The 26,307-nt window shown below is 38.3% G+C and overlaps 1 protein-coding gene across 1 annotated transcript in view; it reads left to right on the top strand.

The window, feature by feature from the left end:
* Window positions 1–26,307, top strand: part of TDP1 (tyrosyl-DNA phosphodiesterase 1) — a 191,989-nt gene that overhangs the window by 51,607 nt on the left and 114,075 nt on the right. Inside the window, 4 exon segments of the mRNA XM_043985761.1 lie at window positions 4,138–4,323; window positions 7,889–7,937; window positions 12,933–12,999; window positions 15,521–15,628. Of these exon segments, the coding sequence (XP_043841696.1) occupies window positions 4,138–4,323; window positions 7,889–7,937; window positions 12,933–12,999; window positions 15,521–15,628 (410 nt within the window).

Here is a 26,307-nt window from a genome sequence, read left to right as displayed (position 1 = left end):
ATTAATTAATTCATTAATTTAGGGGAAGCTAGGTGGTGTGGTAGAAAGAGTGCCTGGAACACCTGAGTTCAAATGTGGCCTCAGATATTTATTAACTGTGTAACCCTGGACTAGTCACTTATCCCTGCTTGACTCATTTTCCTCTCTATCAAATGAGCTGGAGAAGGAAATGGCAAATTACTCCAGTTTCTTTGCCAAGAAGGAGTTGAATGCAACTGAACAACACTAATTGATTTAGAGCAGGTAACATGAGAGGCTTGGATTGGATGATATCAAAAGGTCCATTCTAATTCTTAACTCCTATGACCTATGATTTCAGATATTTTAATTTTAAAAAATATTTATTGATCTCTGTTTTTATGTCACCTCTATTTTTAAAAAAGGTTTTTACTTATTTTTAAGCATTTAAATAATATATTTTTTTTTATTCTCCCTCTTGTGAACCCCTCCCCGACACACTGAGAAGGCAAGAAATTGTTTTCGGTTCTTTTGGTTGTGTTCATGATCCCATTTGGGGTGTTCTTGGCAAAGAAACTGGGTTGGTTTGTCGTTTCCTTCTCCAGCTCATTTTATAGATGAAGAAACTGAGGCAAATAAGATTAAGTGGCTTGCCCAAGGGGACACAGCTAGTAAGTGTCTGAAGCCAGATTTGAACTCAGGAAGATAAGTCTTCCTCTTGGGAGGCTTGGCACTCTACTGCGCCATGATATCAGTTCTGCACGTGAAATCATGCAAAATTTATTTCCATATTAGTTCTGTCTCAAAAAAAATCAAGAAAATGATAAAAATATACTTCACTTTGCACTCAGTTCATCAGTTCTCTCTCTGGAGGTAGAATTTTTCATCATGAGTCTTGGAATTGTCTTGGATCATTGTCTTAATCAGAATAGCTGAGTCTTTTTTCACAGTTGAATATCATACATTATTGCTATTAATGTGTACAATGTTCTCCTGGTTGTGCTCACTTTATTTTGCAGCAGTTCATATTATCAAGCATTTATTAAATGCCTACTATGTGCCAGGTACTGTGCTAAGCATATATTGATTTCTGGGTCCTACATACTTCATTTTTGAACAAGCTATGTAAACTTTATCCATCAGTTCTTACCTTGAAATAATACTTCATTGCATTTCATTGTACACCACTTTAGTTAGCCATCTCTCAATTGCAGGTGCTCTAAAGTATATATTTATATTAAAATAAACATTAATGGGAGAAGGACGGTTAAAGGGTTTCTTCAGCAGAACTTTCCTTTTCCTTCTGCCCATATCTTCTGGCTTGTTCAGAACCCACCCATTCAATTTCTTTTAGAAATATTAAAGTTTCTGGTATAGCTTTAATAGTAAGAGAGCTCTTACTATTAGGAGTCTATCTGAAGAAAGAAAATAATGTTAATAACATCTATTGCTGTGTATTGGCAATGGATTGAATTTAAACAAAGTTAGTCTTTAAATGCCCTGAGGGGGATTTCAATTACAAAAGTTAAATTTCTCCTGGTGTGAAAAACCATGGAAAAAGTCAACAAATAGAATTAAGTAGACTTAGCCTATTGGAAATGATGGTAATAATGGGTGTTTTTATAACTACCTCATTAGGGCATAATTTGCAGCCCTTAGTAAATTCTAATGTGGCTTCCTTTATCTTAATCACTGTATAAATCTTACCCTTTACCTTGGCTATGACTAAGGGATGCTGTGCAAGAATTCCATGGAGGCCATGGTCTACGTGCCAAGAAAGGTACCTAATACCATTTTTTAAAAAAGTGTTAATGCTTTAAAAAATCTATTAGGATAATTAATAGGAAGTAGCTAGCCGTAATTATCTACTGCTATTTAGTAAAATCTCCTTTGGGGCATTGTGAATAGATTAGACTTGAATAAACTTGGAGGGGCAGCTGGGTGTCGAAGTAGATAGAGTGCCAGTCCTGAAGTCAGAAGAATTCATCTTCCTCAATTCCATTCTGGCCTCAGACACTTACTAGCTGTGTGACTCTGGGCAAGACACTTAACCCTATTTTCCTCAGTTTCCTCATCCATAAAATGACCTAGAGAAGCAAGTGGGAAACCACTCCAGTGACTTTGCCAAGAAAACCCCAAATGGGGTCACAAAGAGTTGGACATAACTGAAAACAACTGAAGAGCAACAACACAACAAAATACTTGGAGTCTAGGAGACCTGAGTTCAAATCTTCCCTTAGATACCTCATGTGACCCTGGGCAAGTTACTTTTACTCCATCCACCTCACCCATTTGTTTACCCTAATGCTTCTTAGTAGTGTTGCTCTCTGATAACCAGTGAGTAAAGGCTTAGAAGTATTTGGTTGTTCTTTTCTGCATGCCCCTCTCTCTCTCTCTCTCTCTCTCTCTCTCTCTCTCTCTCTCTCTCTCTCTCTCTCTCTCTCTCTTCCCCCTCCCTTGAGCGCGCGCACACACACACACACACACACACACACACACACACACACCACTAATGTATTCCATGTAATAGCATTTGCAATTGAATTCCTCTTCCTCCACCCCAGTCATTTCTGTGATACTTTACTCAATTTTGATGTCCACTCAGTGTGGGTCATAGAATGTCGTGGCTAGAAATATCCAGAGGTTTTCTGGTTTAGCTGCTCCCCCCCTCCCCAGTTATGCAGATAGATGAGGCCTAGATAGGGAAGGAAATTTCTCCATTATCCACAATGAGTAGTGGACATGGGATATAAACCCATTTCCTCCTATTTCAATATTAGACACCATGATGAACATTTTGACTTGTTCTTTATGGTGGTATGTGCATAAATGTGAAATTATTCTAATGTATTATTAGACCTCCCACAGTTATCTTGCTGATGAGATCACAATAGAGAGCAAAAAAAGTCCAGAGCGCAAAAGGGCATTTCAAGTCATTTCTTCTAATATTCCCATTTTACATATGAGAAAACTGAGGCCCATAGAGGTGAAATGACTGACCCAAGGTAATACATACATTAAGTGATAGAGCTGGAATTTGAGCTTGGGTTTTGTGACTCCACTTTCAGTATGCCAAATTCTGCATTTTGTTCTGTGTTTCAGGGTAGTAAGTGGGATGCTTTCTTTGAAGTGTGGTCTTAGAGAAGTAATCTTAGCTCTCTGAGCTTCAGTTGGCCTCAACTGTGAAATGAGGTCAGAAATTCTTGCAGGACCTCTCCCAGGAGCTTGTTCTCAATAGAGGGTTTTGTAAACCACAGACTAATATGCTATTCTAATTATCAGGGCTTGAGTAAAGGTGTGAAAATGGGAAATTTAGACCTGTTTTATATCTGTATTCAAAAATATTGAAAAAATCTTGCTATTAAGATAATTAAAAATGATTCAGTAATTAGTAGGTTGGATGAATTTCTTGGATAGTTCACCAGACCCTTATTTCTAAAGTCCCTGCTGATTATTTCTTTTCATTATTATCATCTGAGTTTGGCCCTTGTTAGAATAAAGAATTTTGAAAGGTTTAAAAAAATAAATTCATTGACTCTATTAAAAAATAACAGCTACAAGGCAGGTAGGTGGTGCAGTGGATGCAGCACCTGCCCTGGATTCAAGAGGACCTGAGTTCAAATCCAGTCTCAGACACGTGACACTTACTAGCTGTCACTTAATCCTCATTGCCCTGCAAAAAAAGAAAGAAAGAAAGAACAGCCACAGAAAGAACTGATGATCTCTGAGTGCAGGTTGAAGCATGATTTTTTTCATTTATTTTGCTTGGGATTTTTTGGGGGGGTGCGGGGAGAACAGCATGGCTAATATAAAAATATGTTTTGTACAACTTAACATGTATAATTGATGTATTGCTTGTCTTCTCAATAGGTGGAGGTAAGGGATTGAGGAAAGGAGGGAATTTAGAACTCAAATTTTTTAAAAAATGAGTGCCAAAAATAAATAAAAATGTAGAAGAAGACCGGCAACCACACTTAGGAGAAAAAAAGCAAACATTTGTTTGATCTTTTTTTTTTCCAAAAAGTCATAATTCATAAGGTTCTAAAAGGTTGTTTTTTTTTCTCTGCAATTGGAAATTTCAGATGGGCAGAATGTTCATTATCTCCCCAGAGATGGTTCCAATTTTGTCCTGGGCTATTTGAGCTGATGATGCATAATAGTAATTTTTTCCTTCTACAGCTTCTGAAAGAGCATGCCTCATTGGTACCTGAGCAACAGTCTTGGCCTATCGTAGGCCAGTTTTCAAGCATCGGCTCCTTGGGAGCTGATGACTCCAAATGGCTTTGTTCTGAGTTTAAAGACAGCCTGGTGATTCTAGGAAACCGAGGAAAGACTCAAGGACAGCTTGATGTCCCTCTCCATTTGGTAGGTATCTTTCTGCATTCAACTGATACATTTTTTACATCTTCAGTGTGAGGAGAAAAGAGTACAGTATTTGTCATCAAGGGGAACCCTGGGTCCTAATCTTTGCTCAGGTGCTTGCAGCAATTGGTGTGACTTCGGGCAAAATTGATTAACCTCTTTGCGACTCAGTTTATCCAATTGTAAAAGGAAGATGATTTTTAAGGTCCCTCTTGGCTTAAACTCATTGATTCTAAGAACACTTAACAGTTATTTACTCAGGGATTTGAATGGAGACTGTAACTTTTCATCACCATCCAGAGAGGGGTGCATGGTTGAAAGCTATAGAGTCGAAGGCTGAAGATTTGGGTTAGGGTTATGCCTCTGATACTGTGTAATCTTGGTTGACTCACTTTGCTCAGATAAGTGGCACAGTGAACCTGAGTTCAAATCTGGCCTCAGACATTCACTAGCTGTGTGACCCTGGGCAAGTCACTTAACCTCTGTTTGCCTCAGTTTCATCATCTATAAAATGAGGATGATAACAATAGCACCTATCTCCCATGGTTATTGTAAAAATTGAATGAGATTATATTAGTAAAGGACTTAGCACAGAGTAGGCCCTTCATAAATGCCTCTCCCCCTTTTTTGTTTGTAAAATGGAGGTGGTGCTAACTTATGTTATCCACCTCCTGGGGTTATTGGGGGCCTCAATTTTCTCATTTGCTGCATAAAAAGGTTGGACCATACATTCTTTTCTTTTTTTTTTTTTTTTAGTGAGGCAATTGGGGTTAAGTGACTTGCCCAGGGTCACACAGCTAGTAAGTGTTAAGTGTCTGAGGCCGGATTTGAACTCGGGTACTCCTGACTCCAGGGCTGGTGCTCTATCCACTGTGCCACCTAGCTGCCCTGACCATATATTATTTAAGATCCTCTTCAGCTCTGATATTAAAGATTCAAAAGTACATTCACGTGGGAGCTGCTCTTTTTGATTATTACTCCACGCTGGCATTGAGAATATGCTGCTTAGAAGACTACTCTTCCATCAGAGTCTAGCTCAGTACTTGGACTCAGTTGCAGGTTTTTTCTGAGTCCTCACGAGCAATATTAAATATTTAGAGAGTTATAGCTTAGTAATTAACTTTCATTTATTTAATGTTAATTTAAGTAGAAATCAAATCTAATGATGTGTTGGTGTGGGTTTTTTTTCCTCCTCTCTTTTCATTTCCCCCTAAGTTTGTTACTAACCTTTTGAATTTTTGATAAGATAGGCCTTTATTATTGGAGTAGCATTTTGTAAAGCTTTTAAAAGACTAAATATTAACTTTTTATGAAGATTTCTTTTGCATGAAACTAATTGGTTTATGTCATTTGGAAAAATTCATGCTTTTTCAAATGTAGAGTTTTAATTTTTTTTAAGTTCAGTTCGATGAAGATTCATTGAGTGCCTAGTTAAGTATGTGCAATGGACTGTGACAGGTTTTGTGGGAGCCATGGAGAATAATAAGAAATGGTCCCTACCTCCATAAAGTTCACAATCTAGTTGGAGAATGTACTCTGCTAAAATACAAAAGAGCATATGACAAGTAAACAGGAGAAGAGTAGACAGAACGATATGATAAATCCAAGGAAGGTAGAGTTCTATTTCAAATAAAAATTTCTTGGAAGATGCAGCATTTTAATTTGGCCTTGAAAGGATGGTTTTATCCATTCCGCTCCAGCAGGCAGAATTATGGGGATGGGGAACAGAGTTCAGAGAAGGGGAAGAGAATAAGCATTTAAATATCACCGACTCTATGTCAGGAACTGTGATAAGTGTTTTATAAATACTATCTCATTTGATTCTCACAACTTTGCTAGGTAGGTGATGTTATTGTCCTCGTTTTATAGTTATATAAGAAAGGGAGGTCAAGTGACTTGCTTAGAGTCACGTAGCTACTAACTGTGTGAGGCTTTATTTTAACCCGGATCTTCCTGATTCCGGGTCTCCTGCTGTTGTTGAGTTCGTTTTGAGTCGTGTCTGACTCTTCATGACCCCATTTGAGGTTTTCTTGACAAAGATACTAGAGTGGTTTGCCATTTCCTTTTCCAGCTCATTTGACAGATTAGGAATCTGAGATAAATAGGGTTAAATGTCACACAGCTAAGTAAGTGTTGGAGGCCAGATTTGAACTCAGGAAGATGTCTTCCTGATTCCAGGCATGCCACTCTATCCACTGAGCCACATAACTCTCTCTAGTAAGCAAAAGGTTTGGGCCACATAACTGCCTCTTGTGAGCAAAAAGTTTGATGGTAGACAAGGGATAAAAGAAAACTTCTCTTTGACAGCAACATAAGTTAACGTGAAAAGGAGTGGAGAGACGTGGTAGATTCAGTATTCAGTAAGCTTTTTAATACTCTGTGGTCCAGCGACACTGATCTCTCTGTTCCACTCTGATCTCCCAGCCCTGAGTGTTTTCTTGGGCTGTCCCCCTGCCTGCAACTCTCTTTCCTTTTTGTTTCTGCCTCCCCCTGGCTTCCTTCAAGTCTTAGCTAATTTTTTACCTTCTCCAACAAGCCTTTCCCAGTCTTCTTTAATCTTAGTGCCTTCCCTCTGAGACTCCCCTTATTTATCCTGTCTATATCTTGTTTGTATGTAGTTGTTAATGTGCTGTCTCCCCCATCCTTGAGAGCAGGGACTCCCATTTGCTTTTTGTTTTTTGTATCTACAGCACTTAGCATGGTGCCTGGCACATAACAGCCTCCTAATAATGACTGGTTGACTCACTGATTGACTGTGGAATGGATTGGAGGGATTGAGGCTAAAGACAGGGAGTACAATTAGAATGCCACTGCCTTTTAGGCAAGATTTATTGGGAGCTAGAATGGAGGTACTTGGCCAGGGGGAAGGAAGAAACATTGAAAGATGTAGCTGTAAGATTAAAATAATCAGGGAAATCTACTTTGATAGAGTGCTTTATAATTTACAGATCTATTTTCATTTCTTATCTCAATTGAGACTTGAAGAAACTGAGAATGGAAGGGGGAAAGGGATTTTTCCAGGGTCACACAGCTAGAATGGTGGCCATTGCAATTGATTCTTTTTTTTTTTTTGGTGGGGCAATGAGAGTTAAGTGACTTGCCCAGGGTCACACGGCTAGTAAGTGTCAAGTGTCTGAGGCCGTATTTGAACACAGGTCCTCCTGTATCCAGGGCTGGTGCTTTATCTACTGCGCCACCTAGCTGCCCCTGCAATTGGGATTCTAACCCAGGTCACTTGACTTCAAAGCCAGTACTCTTCATTACATCACAGAACTGAAGACAAGAGGGGGATCAGAGATAGAGAGGAATCTGAAATGATTCTTGGGTTTTGACTTTCAGAATGGTGGTGTTCATAGAAAGAAGGAAGCTAAAGGATAGGAGAAACTAGAACACATTTGTAGATGAGAGGGTAGAGTGGGAGATTGAAGATGCAAGGGAGGTACGGTATGATTAAGGCCTTGGTGAAAGGAGAGACTAGGAATCAAGTACACAAATGGAGCCTTGACAAAGGGAGAAGGCCACTTTTTTCACCTGATATATTCTCAATTTCTTTTCCTTCCTTATTTAGATTTATCCCACGGTGGAGAATGTCCGGAAAAGTTTGGAAGGCTATCCTGGTAATTCAGTGGTGCTTTATTGGTGGTTGTTTTGAGTATATTATTAATTTGCTAAGCTAATTTGGAAGAATGATTTCTAATGGTGGGGTCTTCAATGGGGTTAAAGGGATGGTGGGAGGAGGAGCTTTATGGGAGTGTAGTTATTTTTGGTGTGTCTTTAATCTTCATTGGAGACTCTTCAGAATGGTAAAGAGTTGGCCTGTAGAGAGACAACCTTGGAACCAGGAAGACTTTGGTGCAAGCCCCGCGTCTGACTTTAGCTTTACAAATAGTGGTTGGGTGAGCCTTGACAGGTCCCTTAACCTTTAATTGATTTAGGCAAATCTTAAAGTCTTTAAGGTGCAAAGATCTGCATTCATGAAAGGAATTTCCTTACCTAGACTTTTCCTATAAAATTCCCCATCCATTAACATTTTTATTTCTTGGCTGTGAAGTCTAAGACTTATTTGATTTCCAAATAAAAGAACAAAATTTCCTTTTCTATACTGACTCAGGACTTATTTCTTAGTTTTATCCATTTTACACACAAAAAAGAAATGTAGAAAGGTGGGCGTTCAGAGGAAGGCTGAAGGATTACAACTAAAATTATTTTGAAAATCAAGCCTTTCCTTTTTCTCCCTCCCCTCTCCCTGATTTAGAACCTGGGCATAGATACAGAAATCATTTAAAAATTATGATTTCAATGTTGTGGGTGCTTCCCACTAATGCAGAGTATTAATAAAATCTTATTAGAGAGATTTTGTTGATAGGAATATGAGCTAGGCCTGTGATTTTGCTGTTCTAGGGAATTTGGGGTAAGGAAATTCTTTCTTCCCCTACAATCTACCTTCTCTGCAATGTGTAATGTTAATTGCCTCAGAAATTGAAAAGTTAAATGACTTGCCTGGGATCATGCAGCCCATATTATTCAGAGGTGAGAACCCAGGTCTTCCCAATTATAAGGCTGGCTGGCTCCCTGTATGCTATTCCCTCCTGACTTTCAATTTTTATTGATACCTTTTGTTTTTACTTGTCATTAATTTCCAAGTGTATCCCTCCCCAAGCCATCCAACTATCTCTTGTAACGTTTAAAAACTCCACAGAACTAAACTAAACACGCTGACTTGTTGTGGTGATATATGTAAGGTTCCCCATCGCATATAGTCCCTCACCTCTGCAATGGGGAAAGAAGTGTATTTTCTCATTATTAGATTGTTTTCATGAGCTGCTGGGCCAAGACAATTCATCAGCTGGCAGGTAGTCAACACTGGTGGCAAGTTTCTCCATCCTTAGGCAGGTTGGTTCTCAAAGAGTAGACATAGAGTCAGTCCATTGGACCTACCAAAGCTTATCCTGAGCTGGCCTAGCTTTATTGTACATTTAGATTTCACAGCTTAATGACTTTTTGTCCCAATTTTACACGATGTTGAGCTATCTCTGTACTTTTGAATGATTTGTCTGTACAACAGTAATTTTTCATGAACTGATTGAGACCTGGTGTTCATCCTCCTGTATCCAAAACTACAAGGTGAAAAACCTTAGTTTGGGATTTGATGACTTCCCAATAATGGTCTAAGAAGACTGAATGATTCCTAACTTGATCTCTGTTTTAATAAGAAAACCAAACATATTCACATATTTTTCATACTAGGCCTATTATTTCAATCAGTGTGGGATTGCATCTTATTGTCGAAGCTCACTCCACTAGTATAGCTCAGCTCCTCATCTATATCTGTGACTTACCCAGGGTAGTGGAGTTAGTATTTGTTAGAGACATGACTTGAACACTGTTCTTCTTAGCTTCAGCTCTGCCCCTCCTCTATCCATGATACTACGTTGTCTCTCAGCAACAATTTATCAGCACAGATGCTAAGTTCATATTTATATAGTCTTTTCTGATTTACAAAATTCCTAAAATGTATAAATTAATTATTGCTTAGTTACTGGGTGTGGGTTTTTTTGCTCAGTATCTGATGAGGAAATAAATGATAAACTTGAGAAATTATCAGTATAGGGAGAGATAAGATACTTTCCATGTTGGATAATGGTTTCAGGATGCAGCACAGTCTCTATAGACTAGAATGATGAGCCCTGTCTAAAATAAAATTTAATAGAGGAAAAGTAAAACCTCACATTCTAATTTTTAAAGATAAATTAATTTCACCAGTACAAGAAAGAAAAGACATGGCTCATTAACTGTGTGAAAAAGACCTAAGGCTTAAAGTGTAGTTCAAACTCAGTATGAGTCAGCTACAAGATATGGCAGCCCAAAAAGCTACAGTGACATCAGATGCATTAATAGTGACAGCGTATAGAATGAAAGAATTGATAGCCCCTTGATATCCTGCCGTGGTCAGACCACATTTGGAGTATTGTGTTCTATGGGCATTTCATTTCAGGAAGGACATTGACAAGCTGGAATGAGACTCCATCAGAGAGTGGCTTTGAGAACATCTAACAGAATTCAATTCCAACCAATATATTAATTGCCTCTTGTATACAAGACTCTCTGTTGTATGTGCCAGGTATAAAATATCATATAAGCATAAACCAGACGCTGAAATGAGACGTACTAATAACTCAGTTAAAAGTGCGTTTAGTGTCTGTTGTATACCAGGCTATGCTATGTGTGCTATGCATAAAATAATTTTATTTTAGATAAAGCTATTAGTTTTTTAGCCATATGAGAGTCATCAGTTAAAGGGCACTGGGGATATTTCATCTGTAGAAGAAAAGACTTGGCAGAGGGGAGGGCCATGATAGCTGACCTCAAGTGTTTGAAGGTTGTTTCTGAAAGCGGTTACGTTTGTTCTGCTTGGCCCTAGAGGGTGGAACTAGTCAGCCACTTGAAAAGATGAGAAAACTGTTGGGGAGTTGCAGCATGGTTTATTTTAAAGCTCTCTGGGAGTACAAACTTCCTAACAGAGCCCTCTAGATGTAGAATGGAAGTAATTCTTCAGGAGTTTGTTTAAATAAAAGTAGTAAAGCAGATGCTAGATAACCTTTGTTGGAAATGTTGTAGGAGGATTTTTTTGACTGGTGTTCATTGGACTAGATGGATCCTGGGGTCCCTTCTGCCTTTTAGCTTCTCTGGTTTGTTGTGACACAAGGAGGATATGGACTTGTTAGAGAAGAATAGCTATGTTTTAAAATAAAATACTTATTAATGTAGGGAAACTAGGAGGTGCAGTGGCGAGAGTGCTGGGTCTGGAGACAGGAAGACCTGAGTTCAAATCCAGCCTCAGACACTTATAAGATATAGGACCCTGGGAAGTCACTTAAGCCTGTTTGCCTCAGTTTCCTCATTTGTAAAATGAGCTCGAGAAGGAAATGGCAGATCACTGCAGTATTTCTGCCAAGAAAACCCCAAATGGGGCCACAAAAATGCTACCGAAGTGACTAAACAACAACGTATTAATGTATTCCATCTAAGTAATAGAGCTGAGATAATTTCACTGAGATTTCAGGACATGATATTGGGGTTTTGGTTGGGTTTTTTGGGGGAATGAATGGGAGGAGGCTTTTTTGTGTGCTTTGAACACTACTTCTCATCTGTTAAATTACATTCTTTAAAAGTATTTAATGAAGAATACTGTATTTTAGATCAAACTTTTTAAAACTAGCACAGATGCTATGAATGTTTTTAGTTTTGGTAGCAAGAGACAGATTATACCCTTCTTAAAATTTAGTTAAGAAATTTCTGGCCATAGCAAGCTAAATTTCTAACCCTTTCTTCTCTTTTATAGAGATAATTAACTTTAAGCTTTAATTCCATCTCAAGCTGTATCTTTATTTGGAGAAGATTGCAGTGAGTGGTGGAAAAAGCATTGGGTTTAGAATTAGGAGATGTGGCTTCCTGTCTCTCTTATGTCACTTATAACTATTAACCTTGGGCATGGTACTTCATCTCTTATACTTAATGCAAATTACTTCAGCTAAAAGTTTCATTAAACAGGTGGCCTTTTTTGGTAGTTCTTAATCTTACTTTCAGATAATAATACATGATGTTATTTTGTTCTTTAAATGTTTACAGAATTCATTTACACAAACACATATGCAATGCACACACAATGCTCATTGATCCTTATGGCAAACAGTGAGTTACATATATATTTTATGTATCTGTATTGGTGTGTCTGTAAATGCTAAAAACATTTAAAGAACAATACAAATGTTAAATATTATTTTTTCCAGAATTATGATTTTGGACTTCTAGTAAATGCTAAATGAAACTTTTAACTGGATTAATTTGTATAATTATAATTCCCCCTCTACATTTAAGAATCTAGTTGTTTGGGTCATATTCTGTATAGAATAATGGGAGGGTTTTTCTTTGCTCTTCTCTTCTTTCCAAGTTACATAGGAATTTTAGATCTGGAAAGGCATCTGTTTAGGCTCATTTATAAGATAAGAAAACTGAGCTTCATAGAGAAGTAACTTACCCAGAGTAACCAGCTAGTTTTGGTAGTAGACTAGATACAGAACCCTTGACTTCTGAATTCAGCAAGTCTGTAATTCAGAACGAGTCTAGGAGCTCCTTTTCTATTAAACTGCACTATTCTTTATTTGAGGATCCTTAAATTTACTGTAAGGAATGACCTAGAAGATGTTATTTTATCGATGAGGGAACTGAAGCCCAGAGAAGTTAGATAATTTACCCAGGGTCATATAACTAGCTTCTAAATTACAAAATCTAGTTTTCAAACCTAGGTCCCCCAATTCCAATTTCAGTGAACTGTTCATTATGTTCTGATGCTTCTCAATATTTTAAACTTTTTCATGCCCCATAGCAAGTCTATGTTGCTTAATCTTCTTTTCCAGGAAAAGAAACCTTATCAATATAGCCAGTTGTAAGGCTCATGCAATTTTTTTTTTCAAAGAAAGATATTACAAGATTAAAGTAATGAAGATAGTATGACTTTTTTTTTCAATGACTCTTCTAACTGCATTGCTACTTTTTAAAAAGATTGTGTAATGCATTTTCTAACTTATTTTGTCTTCTCTTTGTCTTGAAAGCTGGTGGCTCTCTTCCGTACAGCTTACAAACTGCAGAGAAACAAATTTGGCTCCACTCCTATTTTCAGTAAGTACCAATTTTATGATGTTTCTCCATGTTAAAGATGATGACAACAACTGACATTTAGATAGTACTCTGAAGTTTGCAAATTGCTTTAAGAACATTATCTTGTGAGATAAGTACTTTTGGTATAATTGCCCTTATTTTAGAGAGAAGTAGAGTGAGGCTTAGGAAGACAATGACTTGCCCCCATGTTCCCACCACTAGTAAGTGCTAGAGACAGAATTTGCACCTACTTCTTTCCAATTCCAAATCCAGCACTCTCTCTCTCTCTTACACCGCTTTGTGTGGGGTCGCCCCCTTCTCTATATTTAACCAATGGAATAATGAAATAAAAGAATTTCTAAAATGTTTGCTAGCATCAACAAAAGCACCATTTCCATTATTGAGGAGAAGATATTCAACTTAAATGTCAGGGGTTATTTTAAAGAACACTTAGATTGGATATAAGGAGCTTACAGTCTAATGAGGGAGACACCGTTAAATATATACACACAAGCTATAGAATTGATGAATAGGAAATAATAGAGGAAATGCACTGGAATTAAGTTGGGAAAGGCTCTCTATAGAAAGTGAGACTTTAGCTGGGACATTGGCTCTGTTCACTGTTAAAGTTTTCAATTCACCCCTGTCTTTTCATCCTCTGCAGACCTTGTTCATGTCCTTTCCTAGAGCATCCATCCGATACATTAATAGCTTTCCATTAGGTCTTTTCATAGCTCATGGATACTAGTCCATCACTCTGGCTCTCTATATGTTGTATCTCATTCTTGCTATGTGACTTCCTACCTTCCCCTTATAGTCGTATATACTTTTTATATGCTGCTTTTTGTCTTTAAGGACTTGTTGGTAATATGTTGCAACATGATTTACACCCACAATGCGTCTTTACATTGCCCTCTGGGTCACCTGAAATTTTGATTCATCTGAACTCATGGCTTTGTGGCCATACAGCATCATTGGAAGAATATTGGTTTTGAAAAGATGGGTTTTTGTGGCAAAGAGTATCTTGGAATCATTGAAAGTGCTATACATTTTCCCAAATGCAGGTCAGCTTATTCTACTCTTTAAGGTTTTATAAGGTAATATTTCTTATGATCTTCCTTTTTCTTCCTCTATAACATAAGCAAATTAGCTTGTAATTTAAACCTCCCAGGTTTGTTATGAGGATAAAGCGAGATAATATTTTAAAAACATTTTGCAAACCCAGAGCACTATATAAATGCTTGCTAACATTGCTTTAAACCAGTATTCATGGCTTCCATGGCATTAATTAACTAAATATTTTCTTTAATAGATATTAGCCATCTATACCAGATAAGTATCATCAGTGTTCAATAATTGAAATGCAGTCAGGTATACTTGACACTAACTTACCCTGTACAAAAGTTGATAGTGAAAAGGACCCAAGTACCTATGTAAATTTGAGCAATTTTGTTAACTTCTCTGAGCCTCAGTTTCTTTAGTTGTCAAATGAGATGAGAATTCAAGGTTATTATTGATTGATAAGTACTTTGTAATAATATATGTGTCTGGAACATAGGATCTACTTAAAAATGGTTGTTGATTGACTGAATTTTAAATTATTAATATAAGCTACGATGATTTTTAGAATACGTATTAGCATCTGCAGTTTCTCAGGCTTCTCATTCTGGCCATCATTTATCATTGTATACCAAGTGTACTGAAAAATAGGTTAGGGAGTTATTATTATTAGAGTGCCAGAAAACATAGTTTTACTGTGTTTTCCTTGCAAGTTCACCAAACGTTGGAAAAGGAATGATTGACAGAGATATTGACCAAGTGGCATAATTTTGGTATTCTTGAGTTTTTTTCATTCATTAGTTTTTATTGTTAACATTCCAAACCTTGATCTCATGCCATGACACCAAATGCTAGACTTCAGTAGTTTGTCAAGATTTCTTCGATTCATAACAATTTCAGGCTGGAGGAGACTTTGAGATGACCTAGTCCAATACCGCCATATTTGCAGAGGAGTACACTGAAGCCCAGAAGAGATAAAGTGATTTTCCCAGAGAAACACAGCTAGTTAGTGGCCCAGCACCCAGGCACCCTAACTACCCAATCCGAAATTCTTTGTACTGTATCACATCTTTGGCAAATAACTTTTCACAGGAGGGAAGTCAAAATTGCGCCACCTTCTACTGAATGAATTTTTTCCAAAGTTGGTGGTGTTATCATTAGGTTCCCCTCTGTTTCAGGCATAAGGGAGTTGTTAATTCTGATTATTTTTTTCTGTAAAATCTTGTACCTCTAATCATTCAGACCTAGGAGTCAGACTCAGAGTGGCTCCCTGGATTTGGATGATCTGCAGCATGTCTTGTTGAACTTTATTTCTCTAGTATTAAGGTAAATTTATTTCTTCTATTTCTGCTTACATTTTTCTCAGTGTGAATCTGTATTCCTCTGTTTGCATTGTCATCTATTTCTGATGTTGAGAGTAAAGCCAATTTGGCATTTGTTAATAATTATTTGTTAAAATAATGTGAATCTTTCCTTTCACCAGCAAATGGTCAGCAGAAACCTCAGGTCGTACCAACGCCATGCCTCATATCAAGACCTATATGAGACTCTCTCCAGACTTTGCAAAGATGGCTTGGTTTCTTGTCACAAGGTAAATGGTCTTCATGTTCTTGATGAAAGGAATGTTTATTTTTTTTGAAATGTAGGTAAGTGGGTCAGAGAAACATGGGAAGATATATATGGACTGATTCAAAGTATAGTGAACAGAACTAGGAAAATTGTACATACAGTAACTATAAGAGTATAAAAGAAAAGAACAATAAAACAAAGCTTAATTGTAATGACCTCTTTGGTCCATAAGAAGAGATGAAGAAATGTATTTTTATCCTTTGTTGGAGAGGTAGGGAATGTTTTGGTCTTTCTGGGTCAGATTGGTCTTGCTTACTTGTTTCATTTCTTTGTTATAAAGAAAGGCATCCTTTCAGATGGAATGTGTGTGATGGTGGCAGGATACAGGGTGAAGGCCATATAGAATAACTGTAATATAAAAACAAAAGGCATCAATGTAACTATTTTTAAAACTAAGACTCCACCTTTAAAATGCCTTACCAGTGATATTTGTCCTAAGATGAAGAAGAAATAATTTTTTTTCCGAGTCAAGGTATATGGAGAGAAAATCCTCCTTTAAATTGGTCAGGCTAGATTGTGTGGTAAATTTCCCACGCTATTTTCTTTCTTTAAAATTTTTTTTGATGTCTTTTTTATCAGTCATTTAAAATGATGTGGGTTTTTTTTTTTTTAATTATTGGGCATTTATTTTCCTCTGACCTCTGTCCACCTCCCAACTGTAGAATGGGAAAAAACACCTAGTAACAAACATTCAGAGTCAAGCAAAATACATTCCCATGTTAGCCACATCTCATTCTGTACCTTATGATGATCTCCTCTTTGTTAGCAGATGGGTAATAAGCTTCTTTGTCATTTACTGTGGTATCATGACTGACCACTGCATTGATCTGCACTCTCTAGTTTCGCAGAGTTTTTTACATCATGGATGTTTCCAGGTCTGTGATATCACCACTTCCTCCTCATTAACTCCCCTCTCTGAATCAATTTTTTTTTTCTTTTTGGTCAAAAAAAAAAGAAAATTTGATAAAACTTACTCTTGTAGCAAACCTGTTTGACAGTGACTTTTCCCAACTTCTTCCCTCCACTCTTCCTTTGTTGTAGAGAATAGAAGATTCCCTCAGTTGTATTAGCAGATCTGGCTTTGAGTGAGGGGGCCCAAGTTAGGAGCTCTGGATATGATTTTCAAACGCTAAAACTTGGGGGCAGCTAGGTGGTGCAGTGGATAAAGCACCAACCCTGAATTCAGGAGGTCCTGAGTTCAAATCTGGCCTCAGACACTTGATACTTGCTAGCTGTGTGGCCCTGGGCAATTCACTTAGCCCTCATTGCCCTGCAAGGAAAAAAAAAAAAAAGAAAAGAAACTGTCAGATGCTAAAACTTTTAAAAGTAGACATGGTGAGGGGGCAGCTAGGTGGTGCATTGGATCAAGCACTGACCCTGGATTCAGGAGGACCTGAGTTCAAACCCAGCCTCAGACACTTGAGACTTAACTAACTTTGTGACCCTGGACAAGTCACTTAACCCTCATTGCTCTGCCCCCCCCCCCCAAAAAAAAAGTAGACATGGTGGGCAGCTAGATGTCACAGGGCACAGTGGATAAAGCACCGGCCCTGGATTCAGGAGGACCTGAGTTCAAATCCGGTCCCAGACGCTTGACACTTACTAGCTGTGTGACCTTTGGCAAGTCACTTAACCCCCATTACCCCACCAAAAAAAAAATGATTTTGGGATCCTAGGAAAGTCATGGTTATGGTTGGGAGTATCTTTGGTGAACCAAGAGATAACTGAGCACAGATTGATCTGAAGGCACATACTTTATGATAATTGTAGAAAAAGCATTGAATTGACAAGTGAGGGCTGAGTTCTAGACCTGGTTTTGCCATTTTTTACCTTTTCTTAACTTGAGTACATTGATTCACCTCCCAGGGCCTCAGTTTCCTTAGGGGACAGGAAGAAATGACTTCTGAGCTGTCTCTTCTAACTTTGAAATCCCGTGTTCCTGGTGTTGCTTTGCTCCTAAATCTCTCTATTAATGTAGAGTTGGTTGTGCAAGTAAGTGTGCGAGAATGAAACTAGTTGAGAATTTAAGCACTCTGAAATTGTCACTTTCAAAAGGTGCATGAACCAAAGCATTCCCTTCTAAGGTAGAATGGTGCCTTGCCCCTTCCCATGCCTGATAGAAACCTTGTGAGCCCCTGAGCTCCTCCAAAGAAGAATGACATATAAAATCAAAATTCACCCAAGTCAGCTCTTTCAGTCCTTGGTGACTCCATGCTTATCATGCGAGTTCAGGACTTTATCTGTCAGCAATCTGCCCACACCCTTCTGTTCCTTCCTGTACACAGTCCTTGGTCCTTTGTGTACAAAGATGCTGTTGAAGATCAATAGAAGATGTTCTTTGAGTGGGGTTTTTTTGTTTTTTATGGTGTGGTGATGGATTTGTGTTGAAGCCCCGGCAGCTTCTCACCCAGCTGCACATTGTGACCAACCTGATTCTACCCACACAACACATTTCACTCCAGTCCTGGCCTATCTATAAACATTGTGCTGCTTGTCTCAAACCAGCCACAGAATCTCAGGCCTAAAGGGATTGTACGTAGCCATCCCGCCTGCTCCCCTGAATCCTAAAAGTTTCCTGTGCCTTTTGACAAGTCTCTTGACCTCCCTTGGTCTCAGTTTTTTTCATCTGTAGGATGAAGAATTCAATAAACATTGAATTATTATAACAATAGATTTACCTAACATAGTCTATTGTATTATATCAAATTATATTGTTTATACTATATTACATTATTATTAAGTTCATTAATATGACTAATAATCGATATACCTGTTGAACACTTGTACATGTTTGTCCATACCTGTATATATACACATAAATGTGTGCCCACAGCTATAAGATCTTCTTTTCCTGAAAGATAAGTCATCAGAACATAAGCTCTGGCAGGTCCTTGGAAGTTGGAAAATCTTCAAACTCAGGCTTAAAGTTAGCCTGTATCAGTCATTCTAGGACCATCTTAACTAGGTCTAAATGGACTCATAACTGGAGGGATAATTAATTCTTCTCAGTTGCTACATCTTATAAAAACTCTTTGCCAAGGTAAGGAGCTTTGTGAAATGAGCCAGTGGAGAGAGAAGCTACATAGATCCTTAGAAGATAAAAAAGACACCATTAAGGGCTGGGGTTAGAGATAAAAGGGAAAAAAAATTGTTCCTTTCTTCAGAGAGCTTACACTTAATAAGGAAGATACAGGTAAGCATGTAAGTTAATATGAATAGTTATATCTGAAGTTAATATGAATAGTTATATAAATATTTATGATACTATAACTGAGGCAGATAAACCTGCTGTGTCTTGGGTCTCTTTAAACTCTTTTTCTTCTTCCCCAACATAGAATAGTGGGAATAAGACTGTATTTGGAGTCAGGAATTTGTTCTTGTTGTTAAGTCATATCAGCCTTTTCTTTTTTTTTTTTGTTCGTTTTTTTAGTGAGGCAATTGGGGTTAAGTGACTTGCCCAGGGTCACACAGCTAGTAAGTGTTAAGTGTCTGAAGCCAGATTTGAACTCAGGTACTCCTGACTCCAAGGCCAGTGCTCTATCCGCTGCGCCACCTAGCTGCCCCTATATCAGCCTTTTCTAAGTCTTTGTGATCCCCATTTCAGGTTTTCTTGGCAAAGATACTGGAGTAGTTTGCCATTTCCTTCTCCAGCTCAGATTACAGATGAGGAAGAAACTGAGGCAAACAGGTTTAAGTGACCTGCACAAAGCCACATAGGATTTGAACTCATGAAGATAAGTCTTCTTGATTCTAAAGCCCAGTGCTCTATTCCCTTTGCCACAAACCTGGGCTCAAATCCCAGCTCTTCTTTTGACTATCTTTGTGACTGTAAACGTCTCTTTCCACCTCTTTGGACCTGAGTTTCCCCAAATTTACAATGAGGGGATTAGACTAGATAATCTTCAGGATGCATTTTAGCTTGAAATCCTTTGATATTCTGTGTATTTTGTTGCATTGTGTAGGCTTACTAATTTATATTTGTGAATTAGTGTTAATTGAACTCTTGCTTTCAAGAAAGTAGCTCTGATTATCTCATTACTGTATATCTGTTGTTTGTACAAAGTTGTTTGCATTTTGTCCCTGTTAGATTGTGAGCTCCTTGAGAACAGTGGTTGGTTTTTGCATTTCTGTGTGTCCTCTCTGCTTAGCAAGTACCTGGTACATAGTAAGTGCTTAATATGTTGACTGTTACTGTCACCCTTGTCCCAATTTTGACTCACATTACTTATGTCTTTTTTTAAAGGCATTTGATTATTCTAGTTTTTTTGTACTTGACTTCATGATCTTTGTTAGAGTGGGCCTCAGCATGGAGTCTTCTTATAACTCTTTGCTGTGATTCCATCCATTCATACAGTGAAAATTCATTAGGCACTTATTATATTTACTAAATGTTTATTAAATAGAGTCCAGAGTGTTAGGCATAGAATAGTATGTAAAAGTAAATAAGATTGAGTTTCTCCAAAGAAGCTTACAAATTAACAGGGGATTTCTAGTCATTTTTTCATATAAATACATTACAAATTATAAGTAGTTTACATGGTGAATAAAGTACTTGGAAAGCCAAGTGATCACTTCTTTGGAAAGAAGGTGGGGATCAGGGAGGGCATGAGGAAAGGGGTGTCATTTGACAACAGGGCCTTAAAAGAGGTTAATAGGATTCTAGAGCTGGAAGAGACCTTAGAGGTCATCTGTTTGTTTGTTTAATGATAACCATTTTTATTTAAAGTTTTCACTTCCAAATTCTGTCCCTCCTTCCCTCCCTCCCTTACCCCCTCCCTGAGGTAGTAAGCAATCAGATGAGGTCTTCTATTCCAATCCAGTTATTTTACAAATGAAAAACTTGAGACATCAGAAAGTTAAATGACTTATCTAAGGTCATCCAGGTATTTAGTGTTTGAACCCAGGTCATCTTGATTCCAAACCAAATATCCTTTCCACTCTACCATACTACAGAGTGAGGAGTCGTGATGTCAGAAGACAGTGCTGGGTCAGGAGGAGGCGGGCATTCCAAATATAGGAATTGTCAGCAAAGGTACAGAGAAAAAAGAGTGCTAAATGTACTCAAGGAATACATTCTGTTTTATCTAAAATTTAGAGTAAGTGAGGGGGAACATTGTGAGATAAGCTACACAGGTAGATTGGAGCCAGATTTGGATGTGTGTTGAATGCCAACTTAAGGATTCATGCCAGGGGACCAATAAAACAAGTGTACCTTGTTCTCTGCAGTAAATCTCTTCCCTATAATATGCATCTCACTTGAATTGTAAATAAAGCAGTATTTTAAATGTATGAGGCTGCATAACTTTTTGAATCCCTTTTTGAAACAAATCATCACATCCTAATTTATTTTTTGGTATACAGATAAATTGTAAACAAATGGCACATGCGTGCAGCATATGCACGCATATGTTCAGAGGAAGGAGAATGCTGAATGTATTTAAGGATTACATTTGAATTTATCTGGAATTTAGAGTAGGGGAGGAGAACATTGTATAATAAGCTAGACAGGTAGATTAGAGCCAGATTTGGAAGTGTGATGAATGCCAACTTAAGGCTTCATGCCAGGGGATCAGCAAAACAGGTGTATCTTGTTCTCTACTGTAAATGTCTTCTCTTAAATTTGCACATATATGTGTGTATATATGTCTGTACATCTGTTTTTACAAACATAAATATATATATTCTTACATGCACATTTGTGTATTTATAGATGTTATATATTTATTTAATACCTCAAAGCAAAATTATATCCCTTTCCTAGAAAGTATAACATGCTTTAAGCATGACTGAAATTATACAAGCTATGTATAGAAACAGGTTAGAGAGAGAGAGAGAGATACTGTAGATAGTTTGTTTAGTGTTTGGTTCTACACAGAACATGTCATAGCTCAAGGCAAGGGTTATACTGAAACTGCTCATTGGACAGGGGGATGTAATAGGTAAACATTAGTACTTAAATATCAGCACCTAAAACTATGCCCAAAAGGCTATAAAACAGTGCATGCCCTTTGACCCAGCAATACCTCTACTCTGTAGCCCAAAGAGATCAAAGGAAACAGATCTATATGTACAAAAATAGTTGGATTTTTTTGGTGGCAAAAAAATTTGGAAATTGAGGGGATGCCCATCAACTGGGGAATGGCTGAGTGAGCTATGGTGTATGATTCTGATGGAATACTGTTCTGCTATAAGAAATGGACAAGCAGGATGCTTTCAGAAAAATCTTGGAAAGACTTAGATAAAATCATGCAAAGTGAAATGAGCAGGACCAATAGAACATTATACACAGTAATAGCAATATTATACGATGATCAACTTTGAGTGACTTAGCTATTTTGATCAAGGCAGTGATCCAGAACAGTTCCAAAGGACTTAGGATGAAAAATGCTATTTACCTTCAGAGACAGAAACTGATAGAGTCTGAATGCATATTGAAGCATACTTTTTTTTTTTTTTAAGTGAGGCAATTGGGGTTAAGTGACTTGCCCAGGGTCACACAGCTAGTAAGTGTTAAGTGTCTGAGACAGGATTTGAACTCAGGTCCTCCTGACTCTAGGGCCTGTGCTCTATCCACTGTGCCGCCTAGCTGCCCCCTGAAGCATACTTTTTAAAACTTTATTATTGGGGAGGGGTGTCCTGCATTTTCTTTTGCACCATGGCTAGTATGGAAATGTTTTTGCATGACTGCATATATAGAATTTATATAAGATTGCTTGCCTTCCCAAGGAAGGGGAAAAGAAGAGTGGGAGGGGGGAAGGGAGAGAATTTGGAACTCAAAACTTTAAAAAACAATGTTAAAGGGGCAGCTAGATGACGCAGTGGATAGAGCACCGACCCTGGATTCAGGAGGTCCCGAGTTCAAATCCGGCCTCAGACACTTAACACTTACTAGCTGTGTGACCCTGGGCAAGTCACTTAACCCCAGTTGCCTCACTAAAAAGAAAAAAGAAAAAACAATGTTAAAAAAATTTTTTACATATAATTGAGGGGGAAAAATTAAAATGAAAAAGAAAAAAGAATCAGCACCTAATCAGTTAAGGTTTTCTATAACTCTTTTTTTTTTTTAATTCCTTTTTTTTTTTTTTTTTTTGCTGGGCAATGGGGGTTAAGTAACTTGCCCAGGGTCACACAGCCAGTAAGTGTCAAGTGTCTGAGACTGGATTTGAACTCAGGTACTTCTGAATCCAGGGCTGGTGCTTTATCCACTGCACCACCTAGCTGCCCCCAGTTTTCTATGCCTCTTACATTGAATTAATAGAAACTGGGATAATCAGAACTTACATAGTTGAGTCTCTTCTTTATGCAGAGTTTTCACAGGGGGAAAAAAAAAGAGGTTTCTGTTCCCTTGAAAAGTAAATCAGCAGAACTATGACTAGGCCATTCATTTCTGACTCCTAGTCTGAACTCAGTCTATTAGGCAATTCTGTATGACTCAATAATGTCATAGTTGGTGTCAATGGCTACTAATTGAAGTATAATAGACTGAAAATTATGAATTTCGGCCGAGAGCCATATCTCTAACTTAAATCGTTTTCAAAGAAATTTTTTTTCTATGACATGGAAACTGCTGGCCAGTTAATCTTTATTGCCTTACAGCAGGAAGGTTTTTAAAGTTAGATATAAGGGAGAATTTCCTGAGAGCACATTTATCTTGTTGCTGCCCCCTTCTAGAATCTTTATTTCTGGACAACATTCTCTGTCCCACTCCCAGACAGAGTGAATTTCCTCAGCTTTGCTACAGTGGCTTGGAGATGAGCTATCTTCATCGATGAGTGAGTGGATGAAAATTCACCCAACTCACTATAATTAGTTGGCTCCAGACATGCTTCACATTCCATCTACCCATCCACCAGAAAACCAGGACTTAACCAGTGTAGGCATCTTGTCATCTGACTTGCTTTCCTTGAGTGTGAATTCCCCTCACTGCCCCTGTTATCCATCTCTTGCTTTGGGAACAATAATAAAGTCACTACTACAACTGTTCCTGGAAAAGCTATGGTGGTTGACTGATTCATGATTCCAGTCAGTCCTTGTGACTTTTCAGGCCCGGACTCCCTTCCCTGACCCTAACATTCTTTTTTATATATTGTATCTTCCTGTGAGAGTGCAAATTATTCAAAGTCAAGATCTTTTTTGCCTTTTATATTTTGTACTCCTCAGGGTATTTGTAATACAGGGGTCTTTATATATATTTGTAATATAGTATTAAGAAATGCTTGTTCATTTACAGTATTGTTGATCTTTTAAAAACTCTTAAAAACTCCTTAATATTAGGTTAGCAGGTACTGCAGAAAGCTAGAGTGGCCATAATACATGAGGTTGGGGTCTTGAGAATAGAAAATGTTTGTAATATCCCTGGGGAACAGTGGTGATAAACTCGACTAGAAGTGGAGACCATCAAATTCTAAATTCGAAAAATGAAGGCCACCTGTTTGATTTCTCCACTGTGGAGACTAGGATGGGTTACTAGAGATGAGTGAAAGGATGGTTAAACAATAACAGTTGGCAGAACCTCAAGTAGGGAAAGCCAAATGGGACTTTGGGTCAGTTGTCAGAAAGTTGAGAGATCACCAGATCATCGGCCTTCCCCTGTCTCCTGAATTCCAGCCTTACATTTCCAACTATACCTATTGAACATCTCTAATCAGATATCTGGTAGCATTTTAAATTCAGCATGTCCAAAACGAAACTCCTTCTCTTTTCTCTCCCCAGATGTCTCTAATTATCCCATTGCTGTGGAGGGAAATGCCATCTTCCCTTTCACTCACATGTGCAAACTTAGCGTCATCCTTGATTCTTCACTGTTTCTTATTCTCTCCCCATCAGTATCCAGCTATTGGTTAAATCCTGTGTTTCTACCCTGGCAGCTTCTCTTGTGAATGCCCTCTTTTCTCCTCTCACACCACTACCATCCAAGTACTGGCCCTCATCACCTCATACGTAGACCCTATTGGTCCCTTGCCTTACGTCTCTCCCTACACCATTCCATCCTCTCAGCTGTCAGGTTGATCTTCCATAAACACCGGTCTGACCATGTCACCCCCTTTATTCCATAAACCCTAGTGGCTTCCTGTTACCTCCCCAGGATCAAATCTAAATTCCTCCGTTTGGCTTTTAAAGCCTTTCATGATCTGGCCCCTTCCTGCCTTTCCTGTTTTCTCATACCTTACTCCCTTCTGCATACTCTGTGATATAGTAACACCAGCCTTCTTGCTATCCCTTACATAAGATGACCCATCTCTCGACTCTGGGCATCCCCCATGCCTGGAATGCTCTCCTTCCTCATCTGTGTCTCCTGGATTCCTTCACATCTTAGCTAATGTCCCATCTTCTTCAAGAAGCCTTTCCCAGACTTCTTTAATCTTAGTGCCTTTCCTCTGAGGTTACCCCCCATTTTTCCTAAATATATCTTGTTTTACATAGTTGTTGGCATGTGGTTTCCCTCATTAGACTGTGAGCTCCTTCAAAGCCTTTTTTTTTTTAAACCTTTTTTCTCTTTTTTTTATCCCCAGCACACTTAGCACAGAGCTTGGCACTTAGGAGGTGTCTCATAAATACTTTTTTTTTTTTTTTTTTTAATTTTAGCAGGGCAATGGGGGTTAAGTGACTTGCCCAGGGTCACACAGCTAGTAAGTGTCTGAGGCCGAATTTGAACTCAGGTACTCCTGAATCCAGGGCCGGTGCTTTATCCACTGCGCCACCTAGCTGCCCCCCCATAAATACTTTTTGATTGACTTACTGACTTGCCAGCACCCTCCCTTTCCCCAAATACACTGGGATAGTCCACCAGATCATTCATAGGAGGGCGATAAAAAATGGTGGGATTGGTAGTACCTCAGGCTTCAGGCATATTTACATTTTTGTCAGTAACAATCAGCAGCCAAAGAACAACATTGGAAAGAGAAGATAACAGACTTTACCTAGAGTTGGGGATGAACAGGACAGCTATAGCAGAAGGATGGAGGGACAAGGGATTTGGGCAGAATAATGTGATTCTTGTTGAAATGGCTGTCCATAGGGGTATGAAGGCACTGGAAAGCCAGTAGTAGACTTAGGGACTTTAGGGGTCATGGAACTGGTATTCATAATCATCATGGCAATTTATTTTTTATTCTCATTAAGCTACAATCACTCTCTTCATCTCAAAACAGCTCTACTTGAGTGTAAAAGCATTGGAGGAATGTGAAAGGTCATTTATTTGGTTCTGGATATGGCCGGTTTGTTCAGGGTAGTAGTTAGCCCCAGTCACTGGTTTTTTTTTGGGGGGGGGGTGTAAGACTATTAAGTATATATTTAAATCCACCGAACGGTAAACATACAATTCAACATATATTTACTAAATCACCTCCTTTAGGAGGCTTGGGATGGGGGAGTGTCCAGGTTTAGTTAATATATGGTTCCTGCTCCCATGAAACTCGAAGTATATAACAAACGTGGTGTGAAGACATCTGTCTTAATATTCTTTTGTGCATAAATATCCATAAACACTTGAAGGGTCTATGATTTTGTCACTACAGGGAACTCCTGTGATTACTCCTTCTCCAGTAAGATATTACAACTGAGATCTACTTGGTGGGTCCTAGGGAGTTGCCTAAGATCATACAACCAGTAAGTGTCAGAAGTGAAATTCCAACTCAGGTC

Source organism: Dromiciops gliroides, chromosome 2 (genome assembly GCF_019393635.1).
Source record: "Dromiciops gliroides isolate mDroGli1 chromosome 2, mDroGli1.pri, whole genome shotgun sequence".
NCBI classification, from domain to species: domain Eukaryota; kingdom Metazoa; phylum Chordata; class Mammalia; order Microbiotheria; family Microbiotheriidae; genus Dromiciops; species Dromiciops gliroides.
This window is presented reverse-complemented; position numbering and strand designations above follow the sequence as displayed.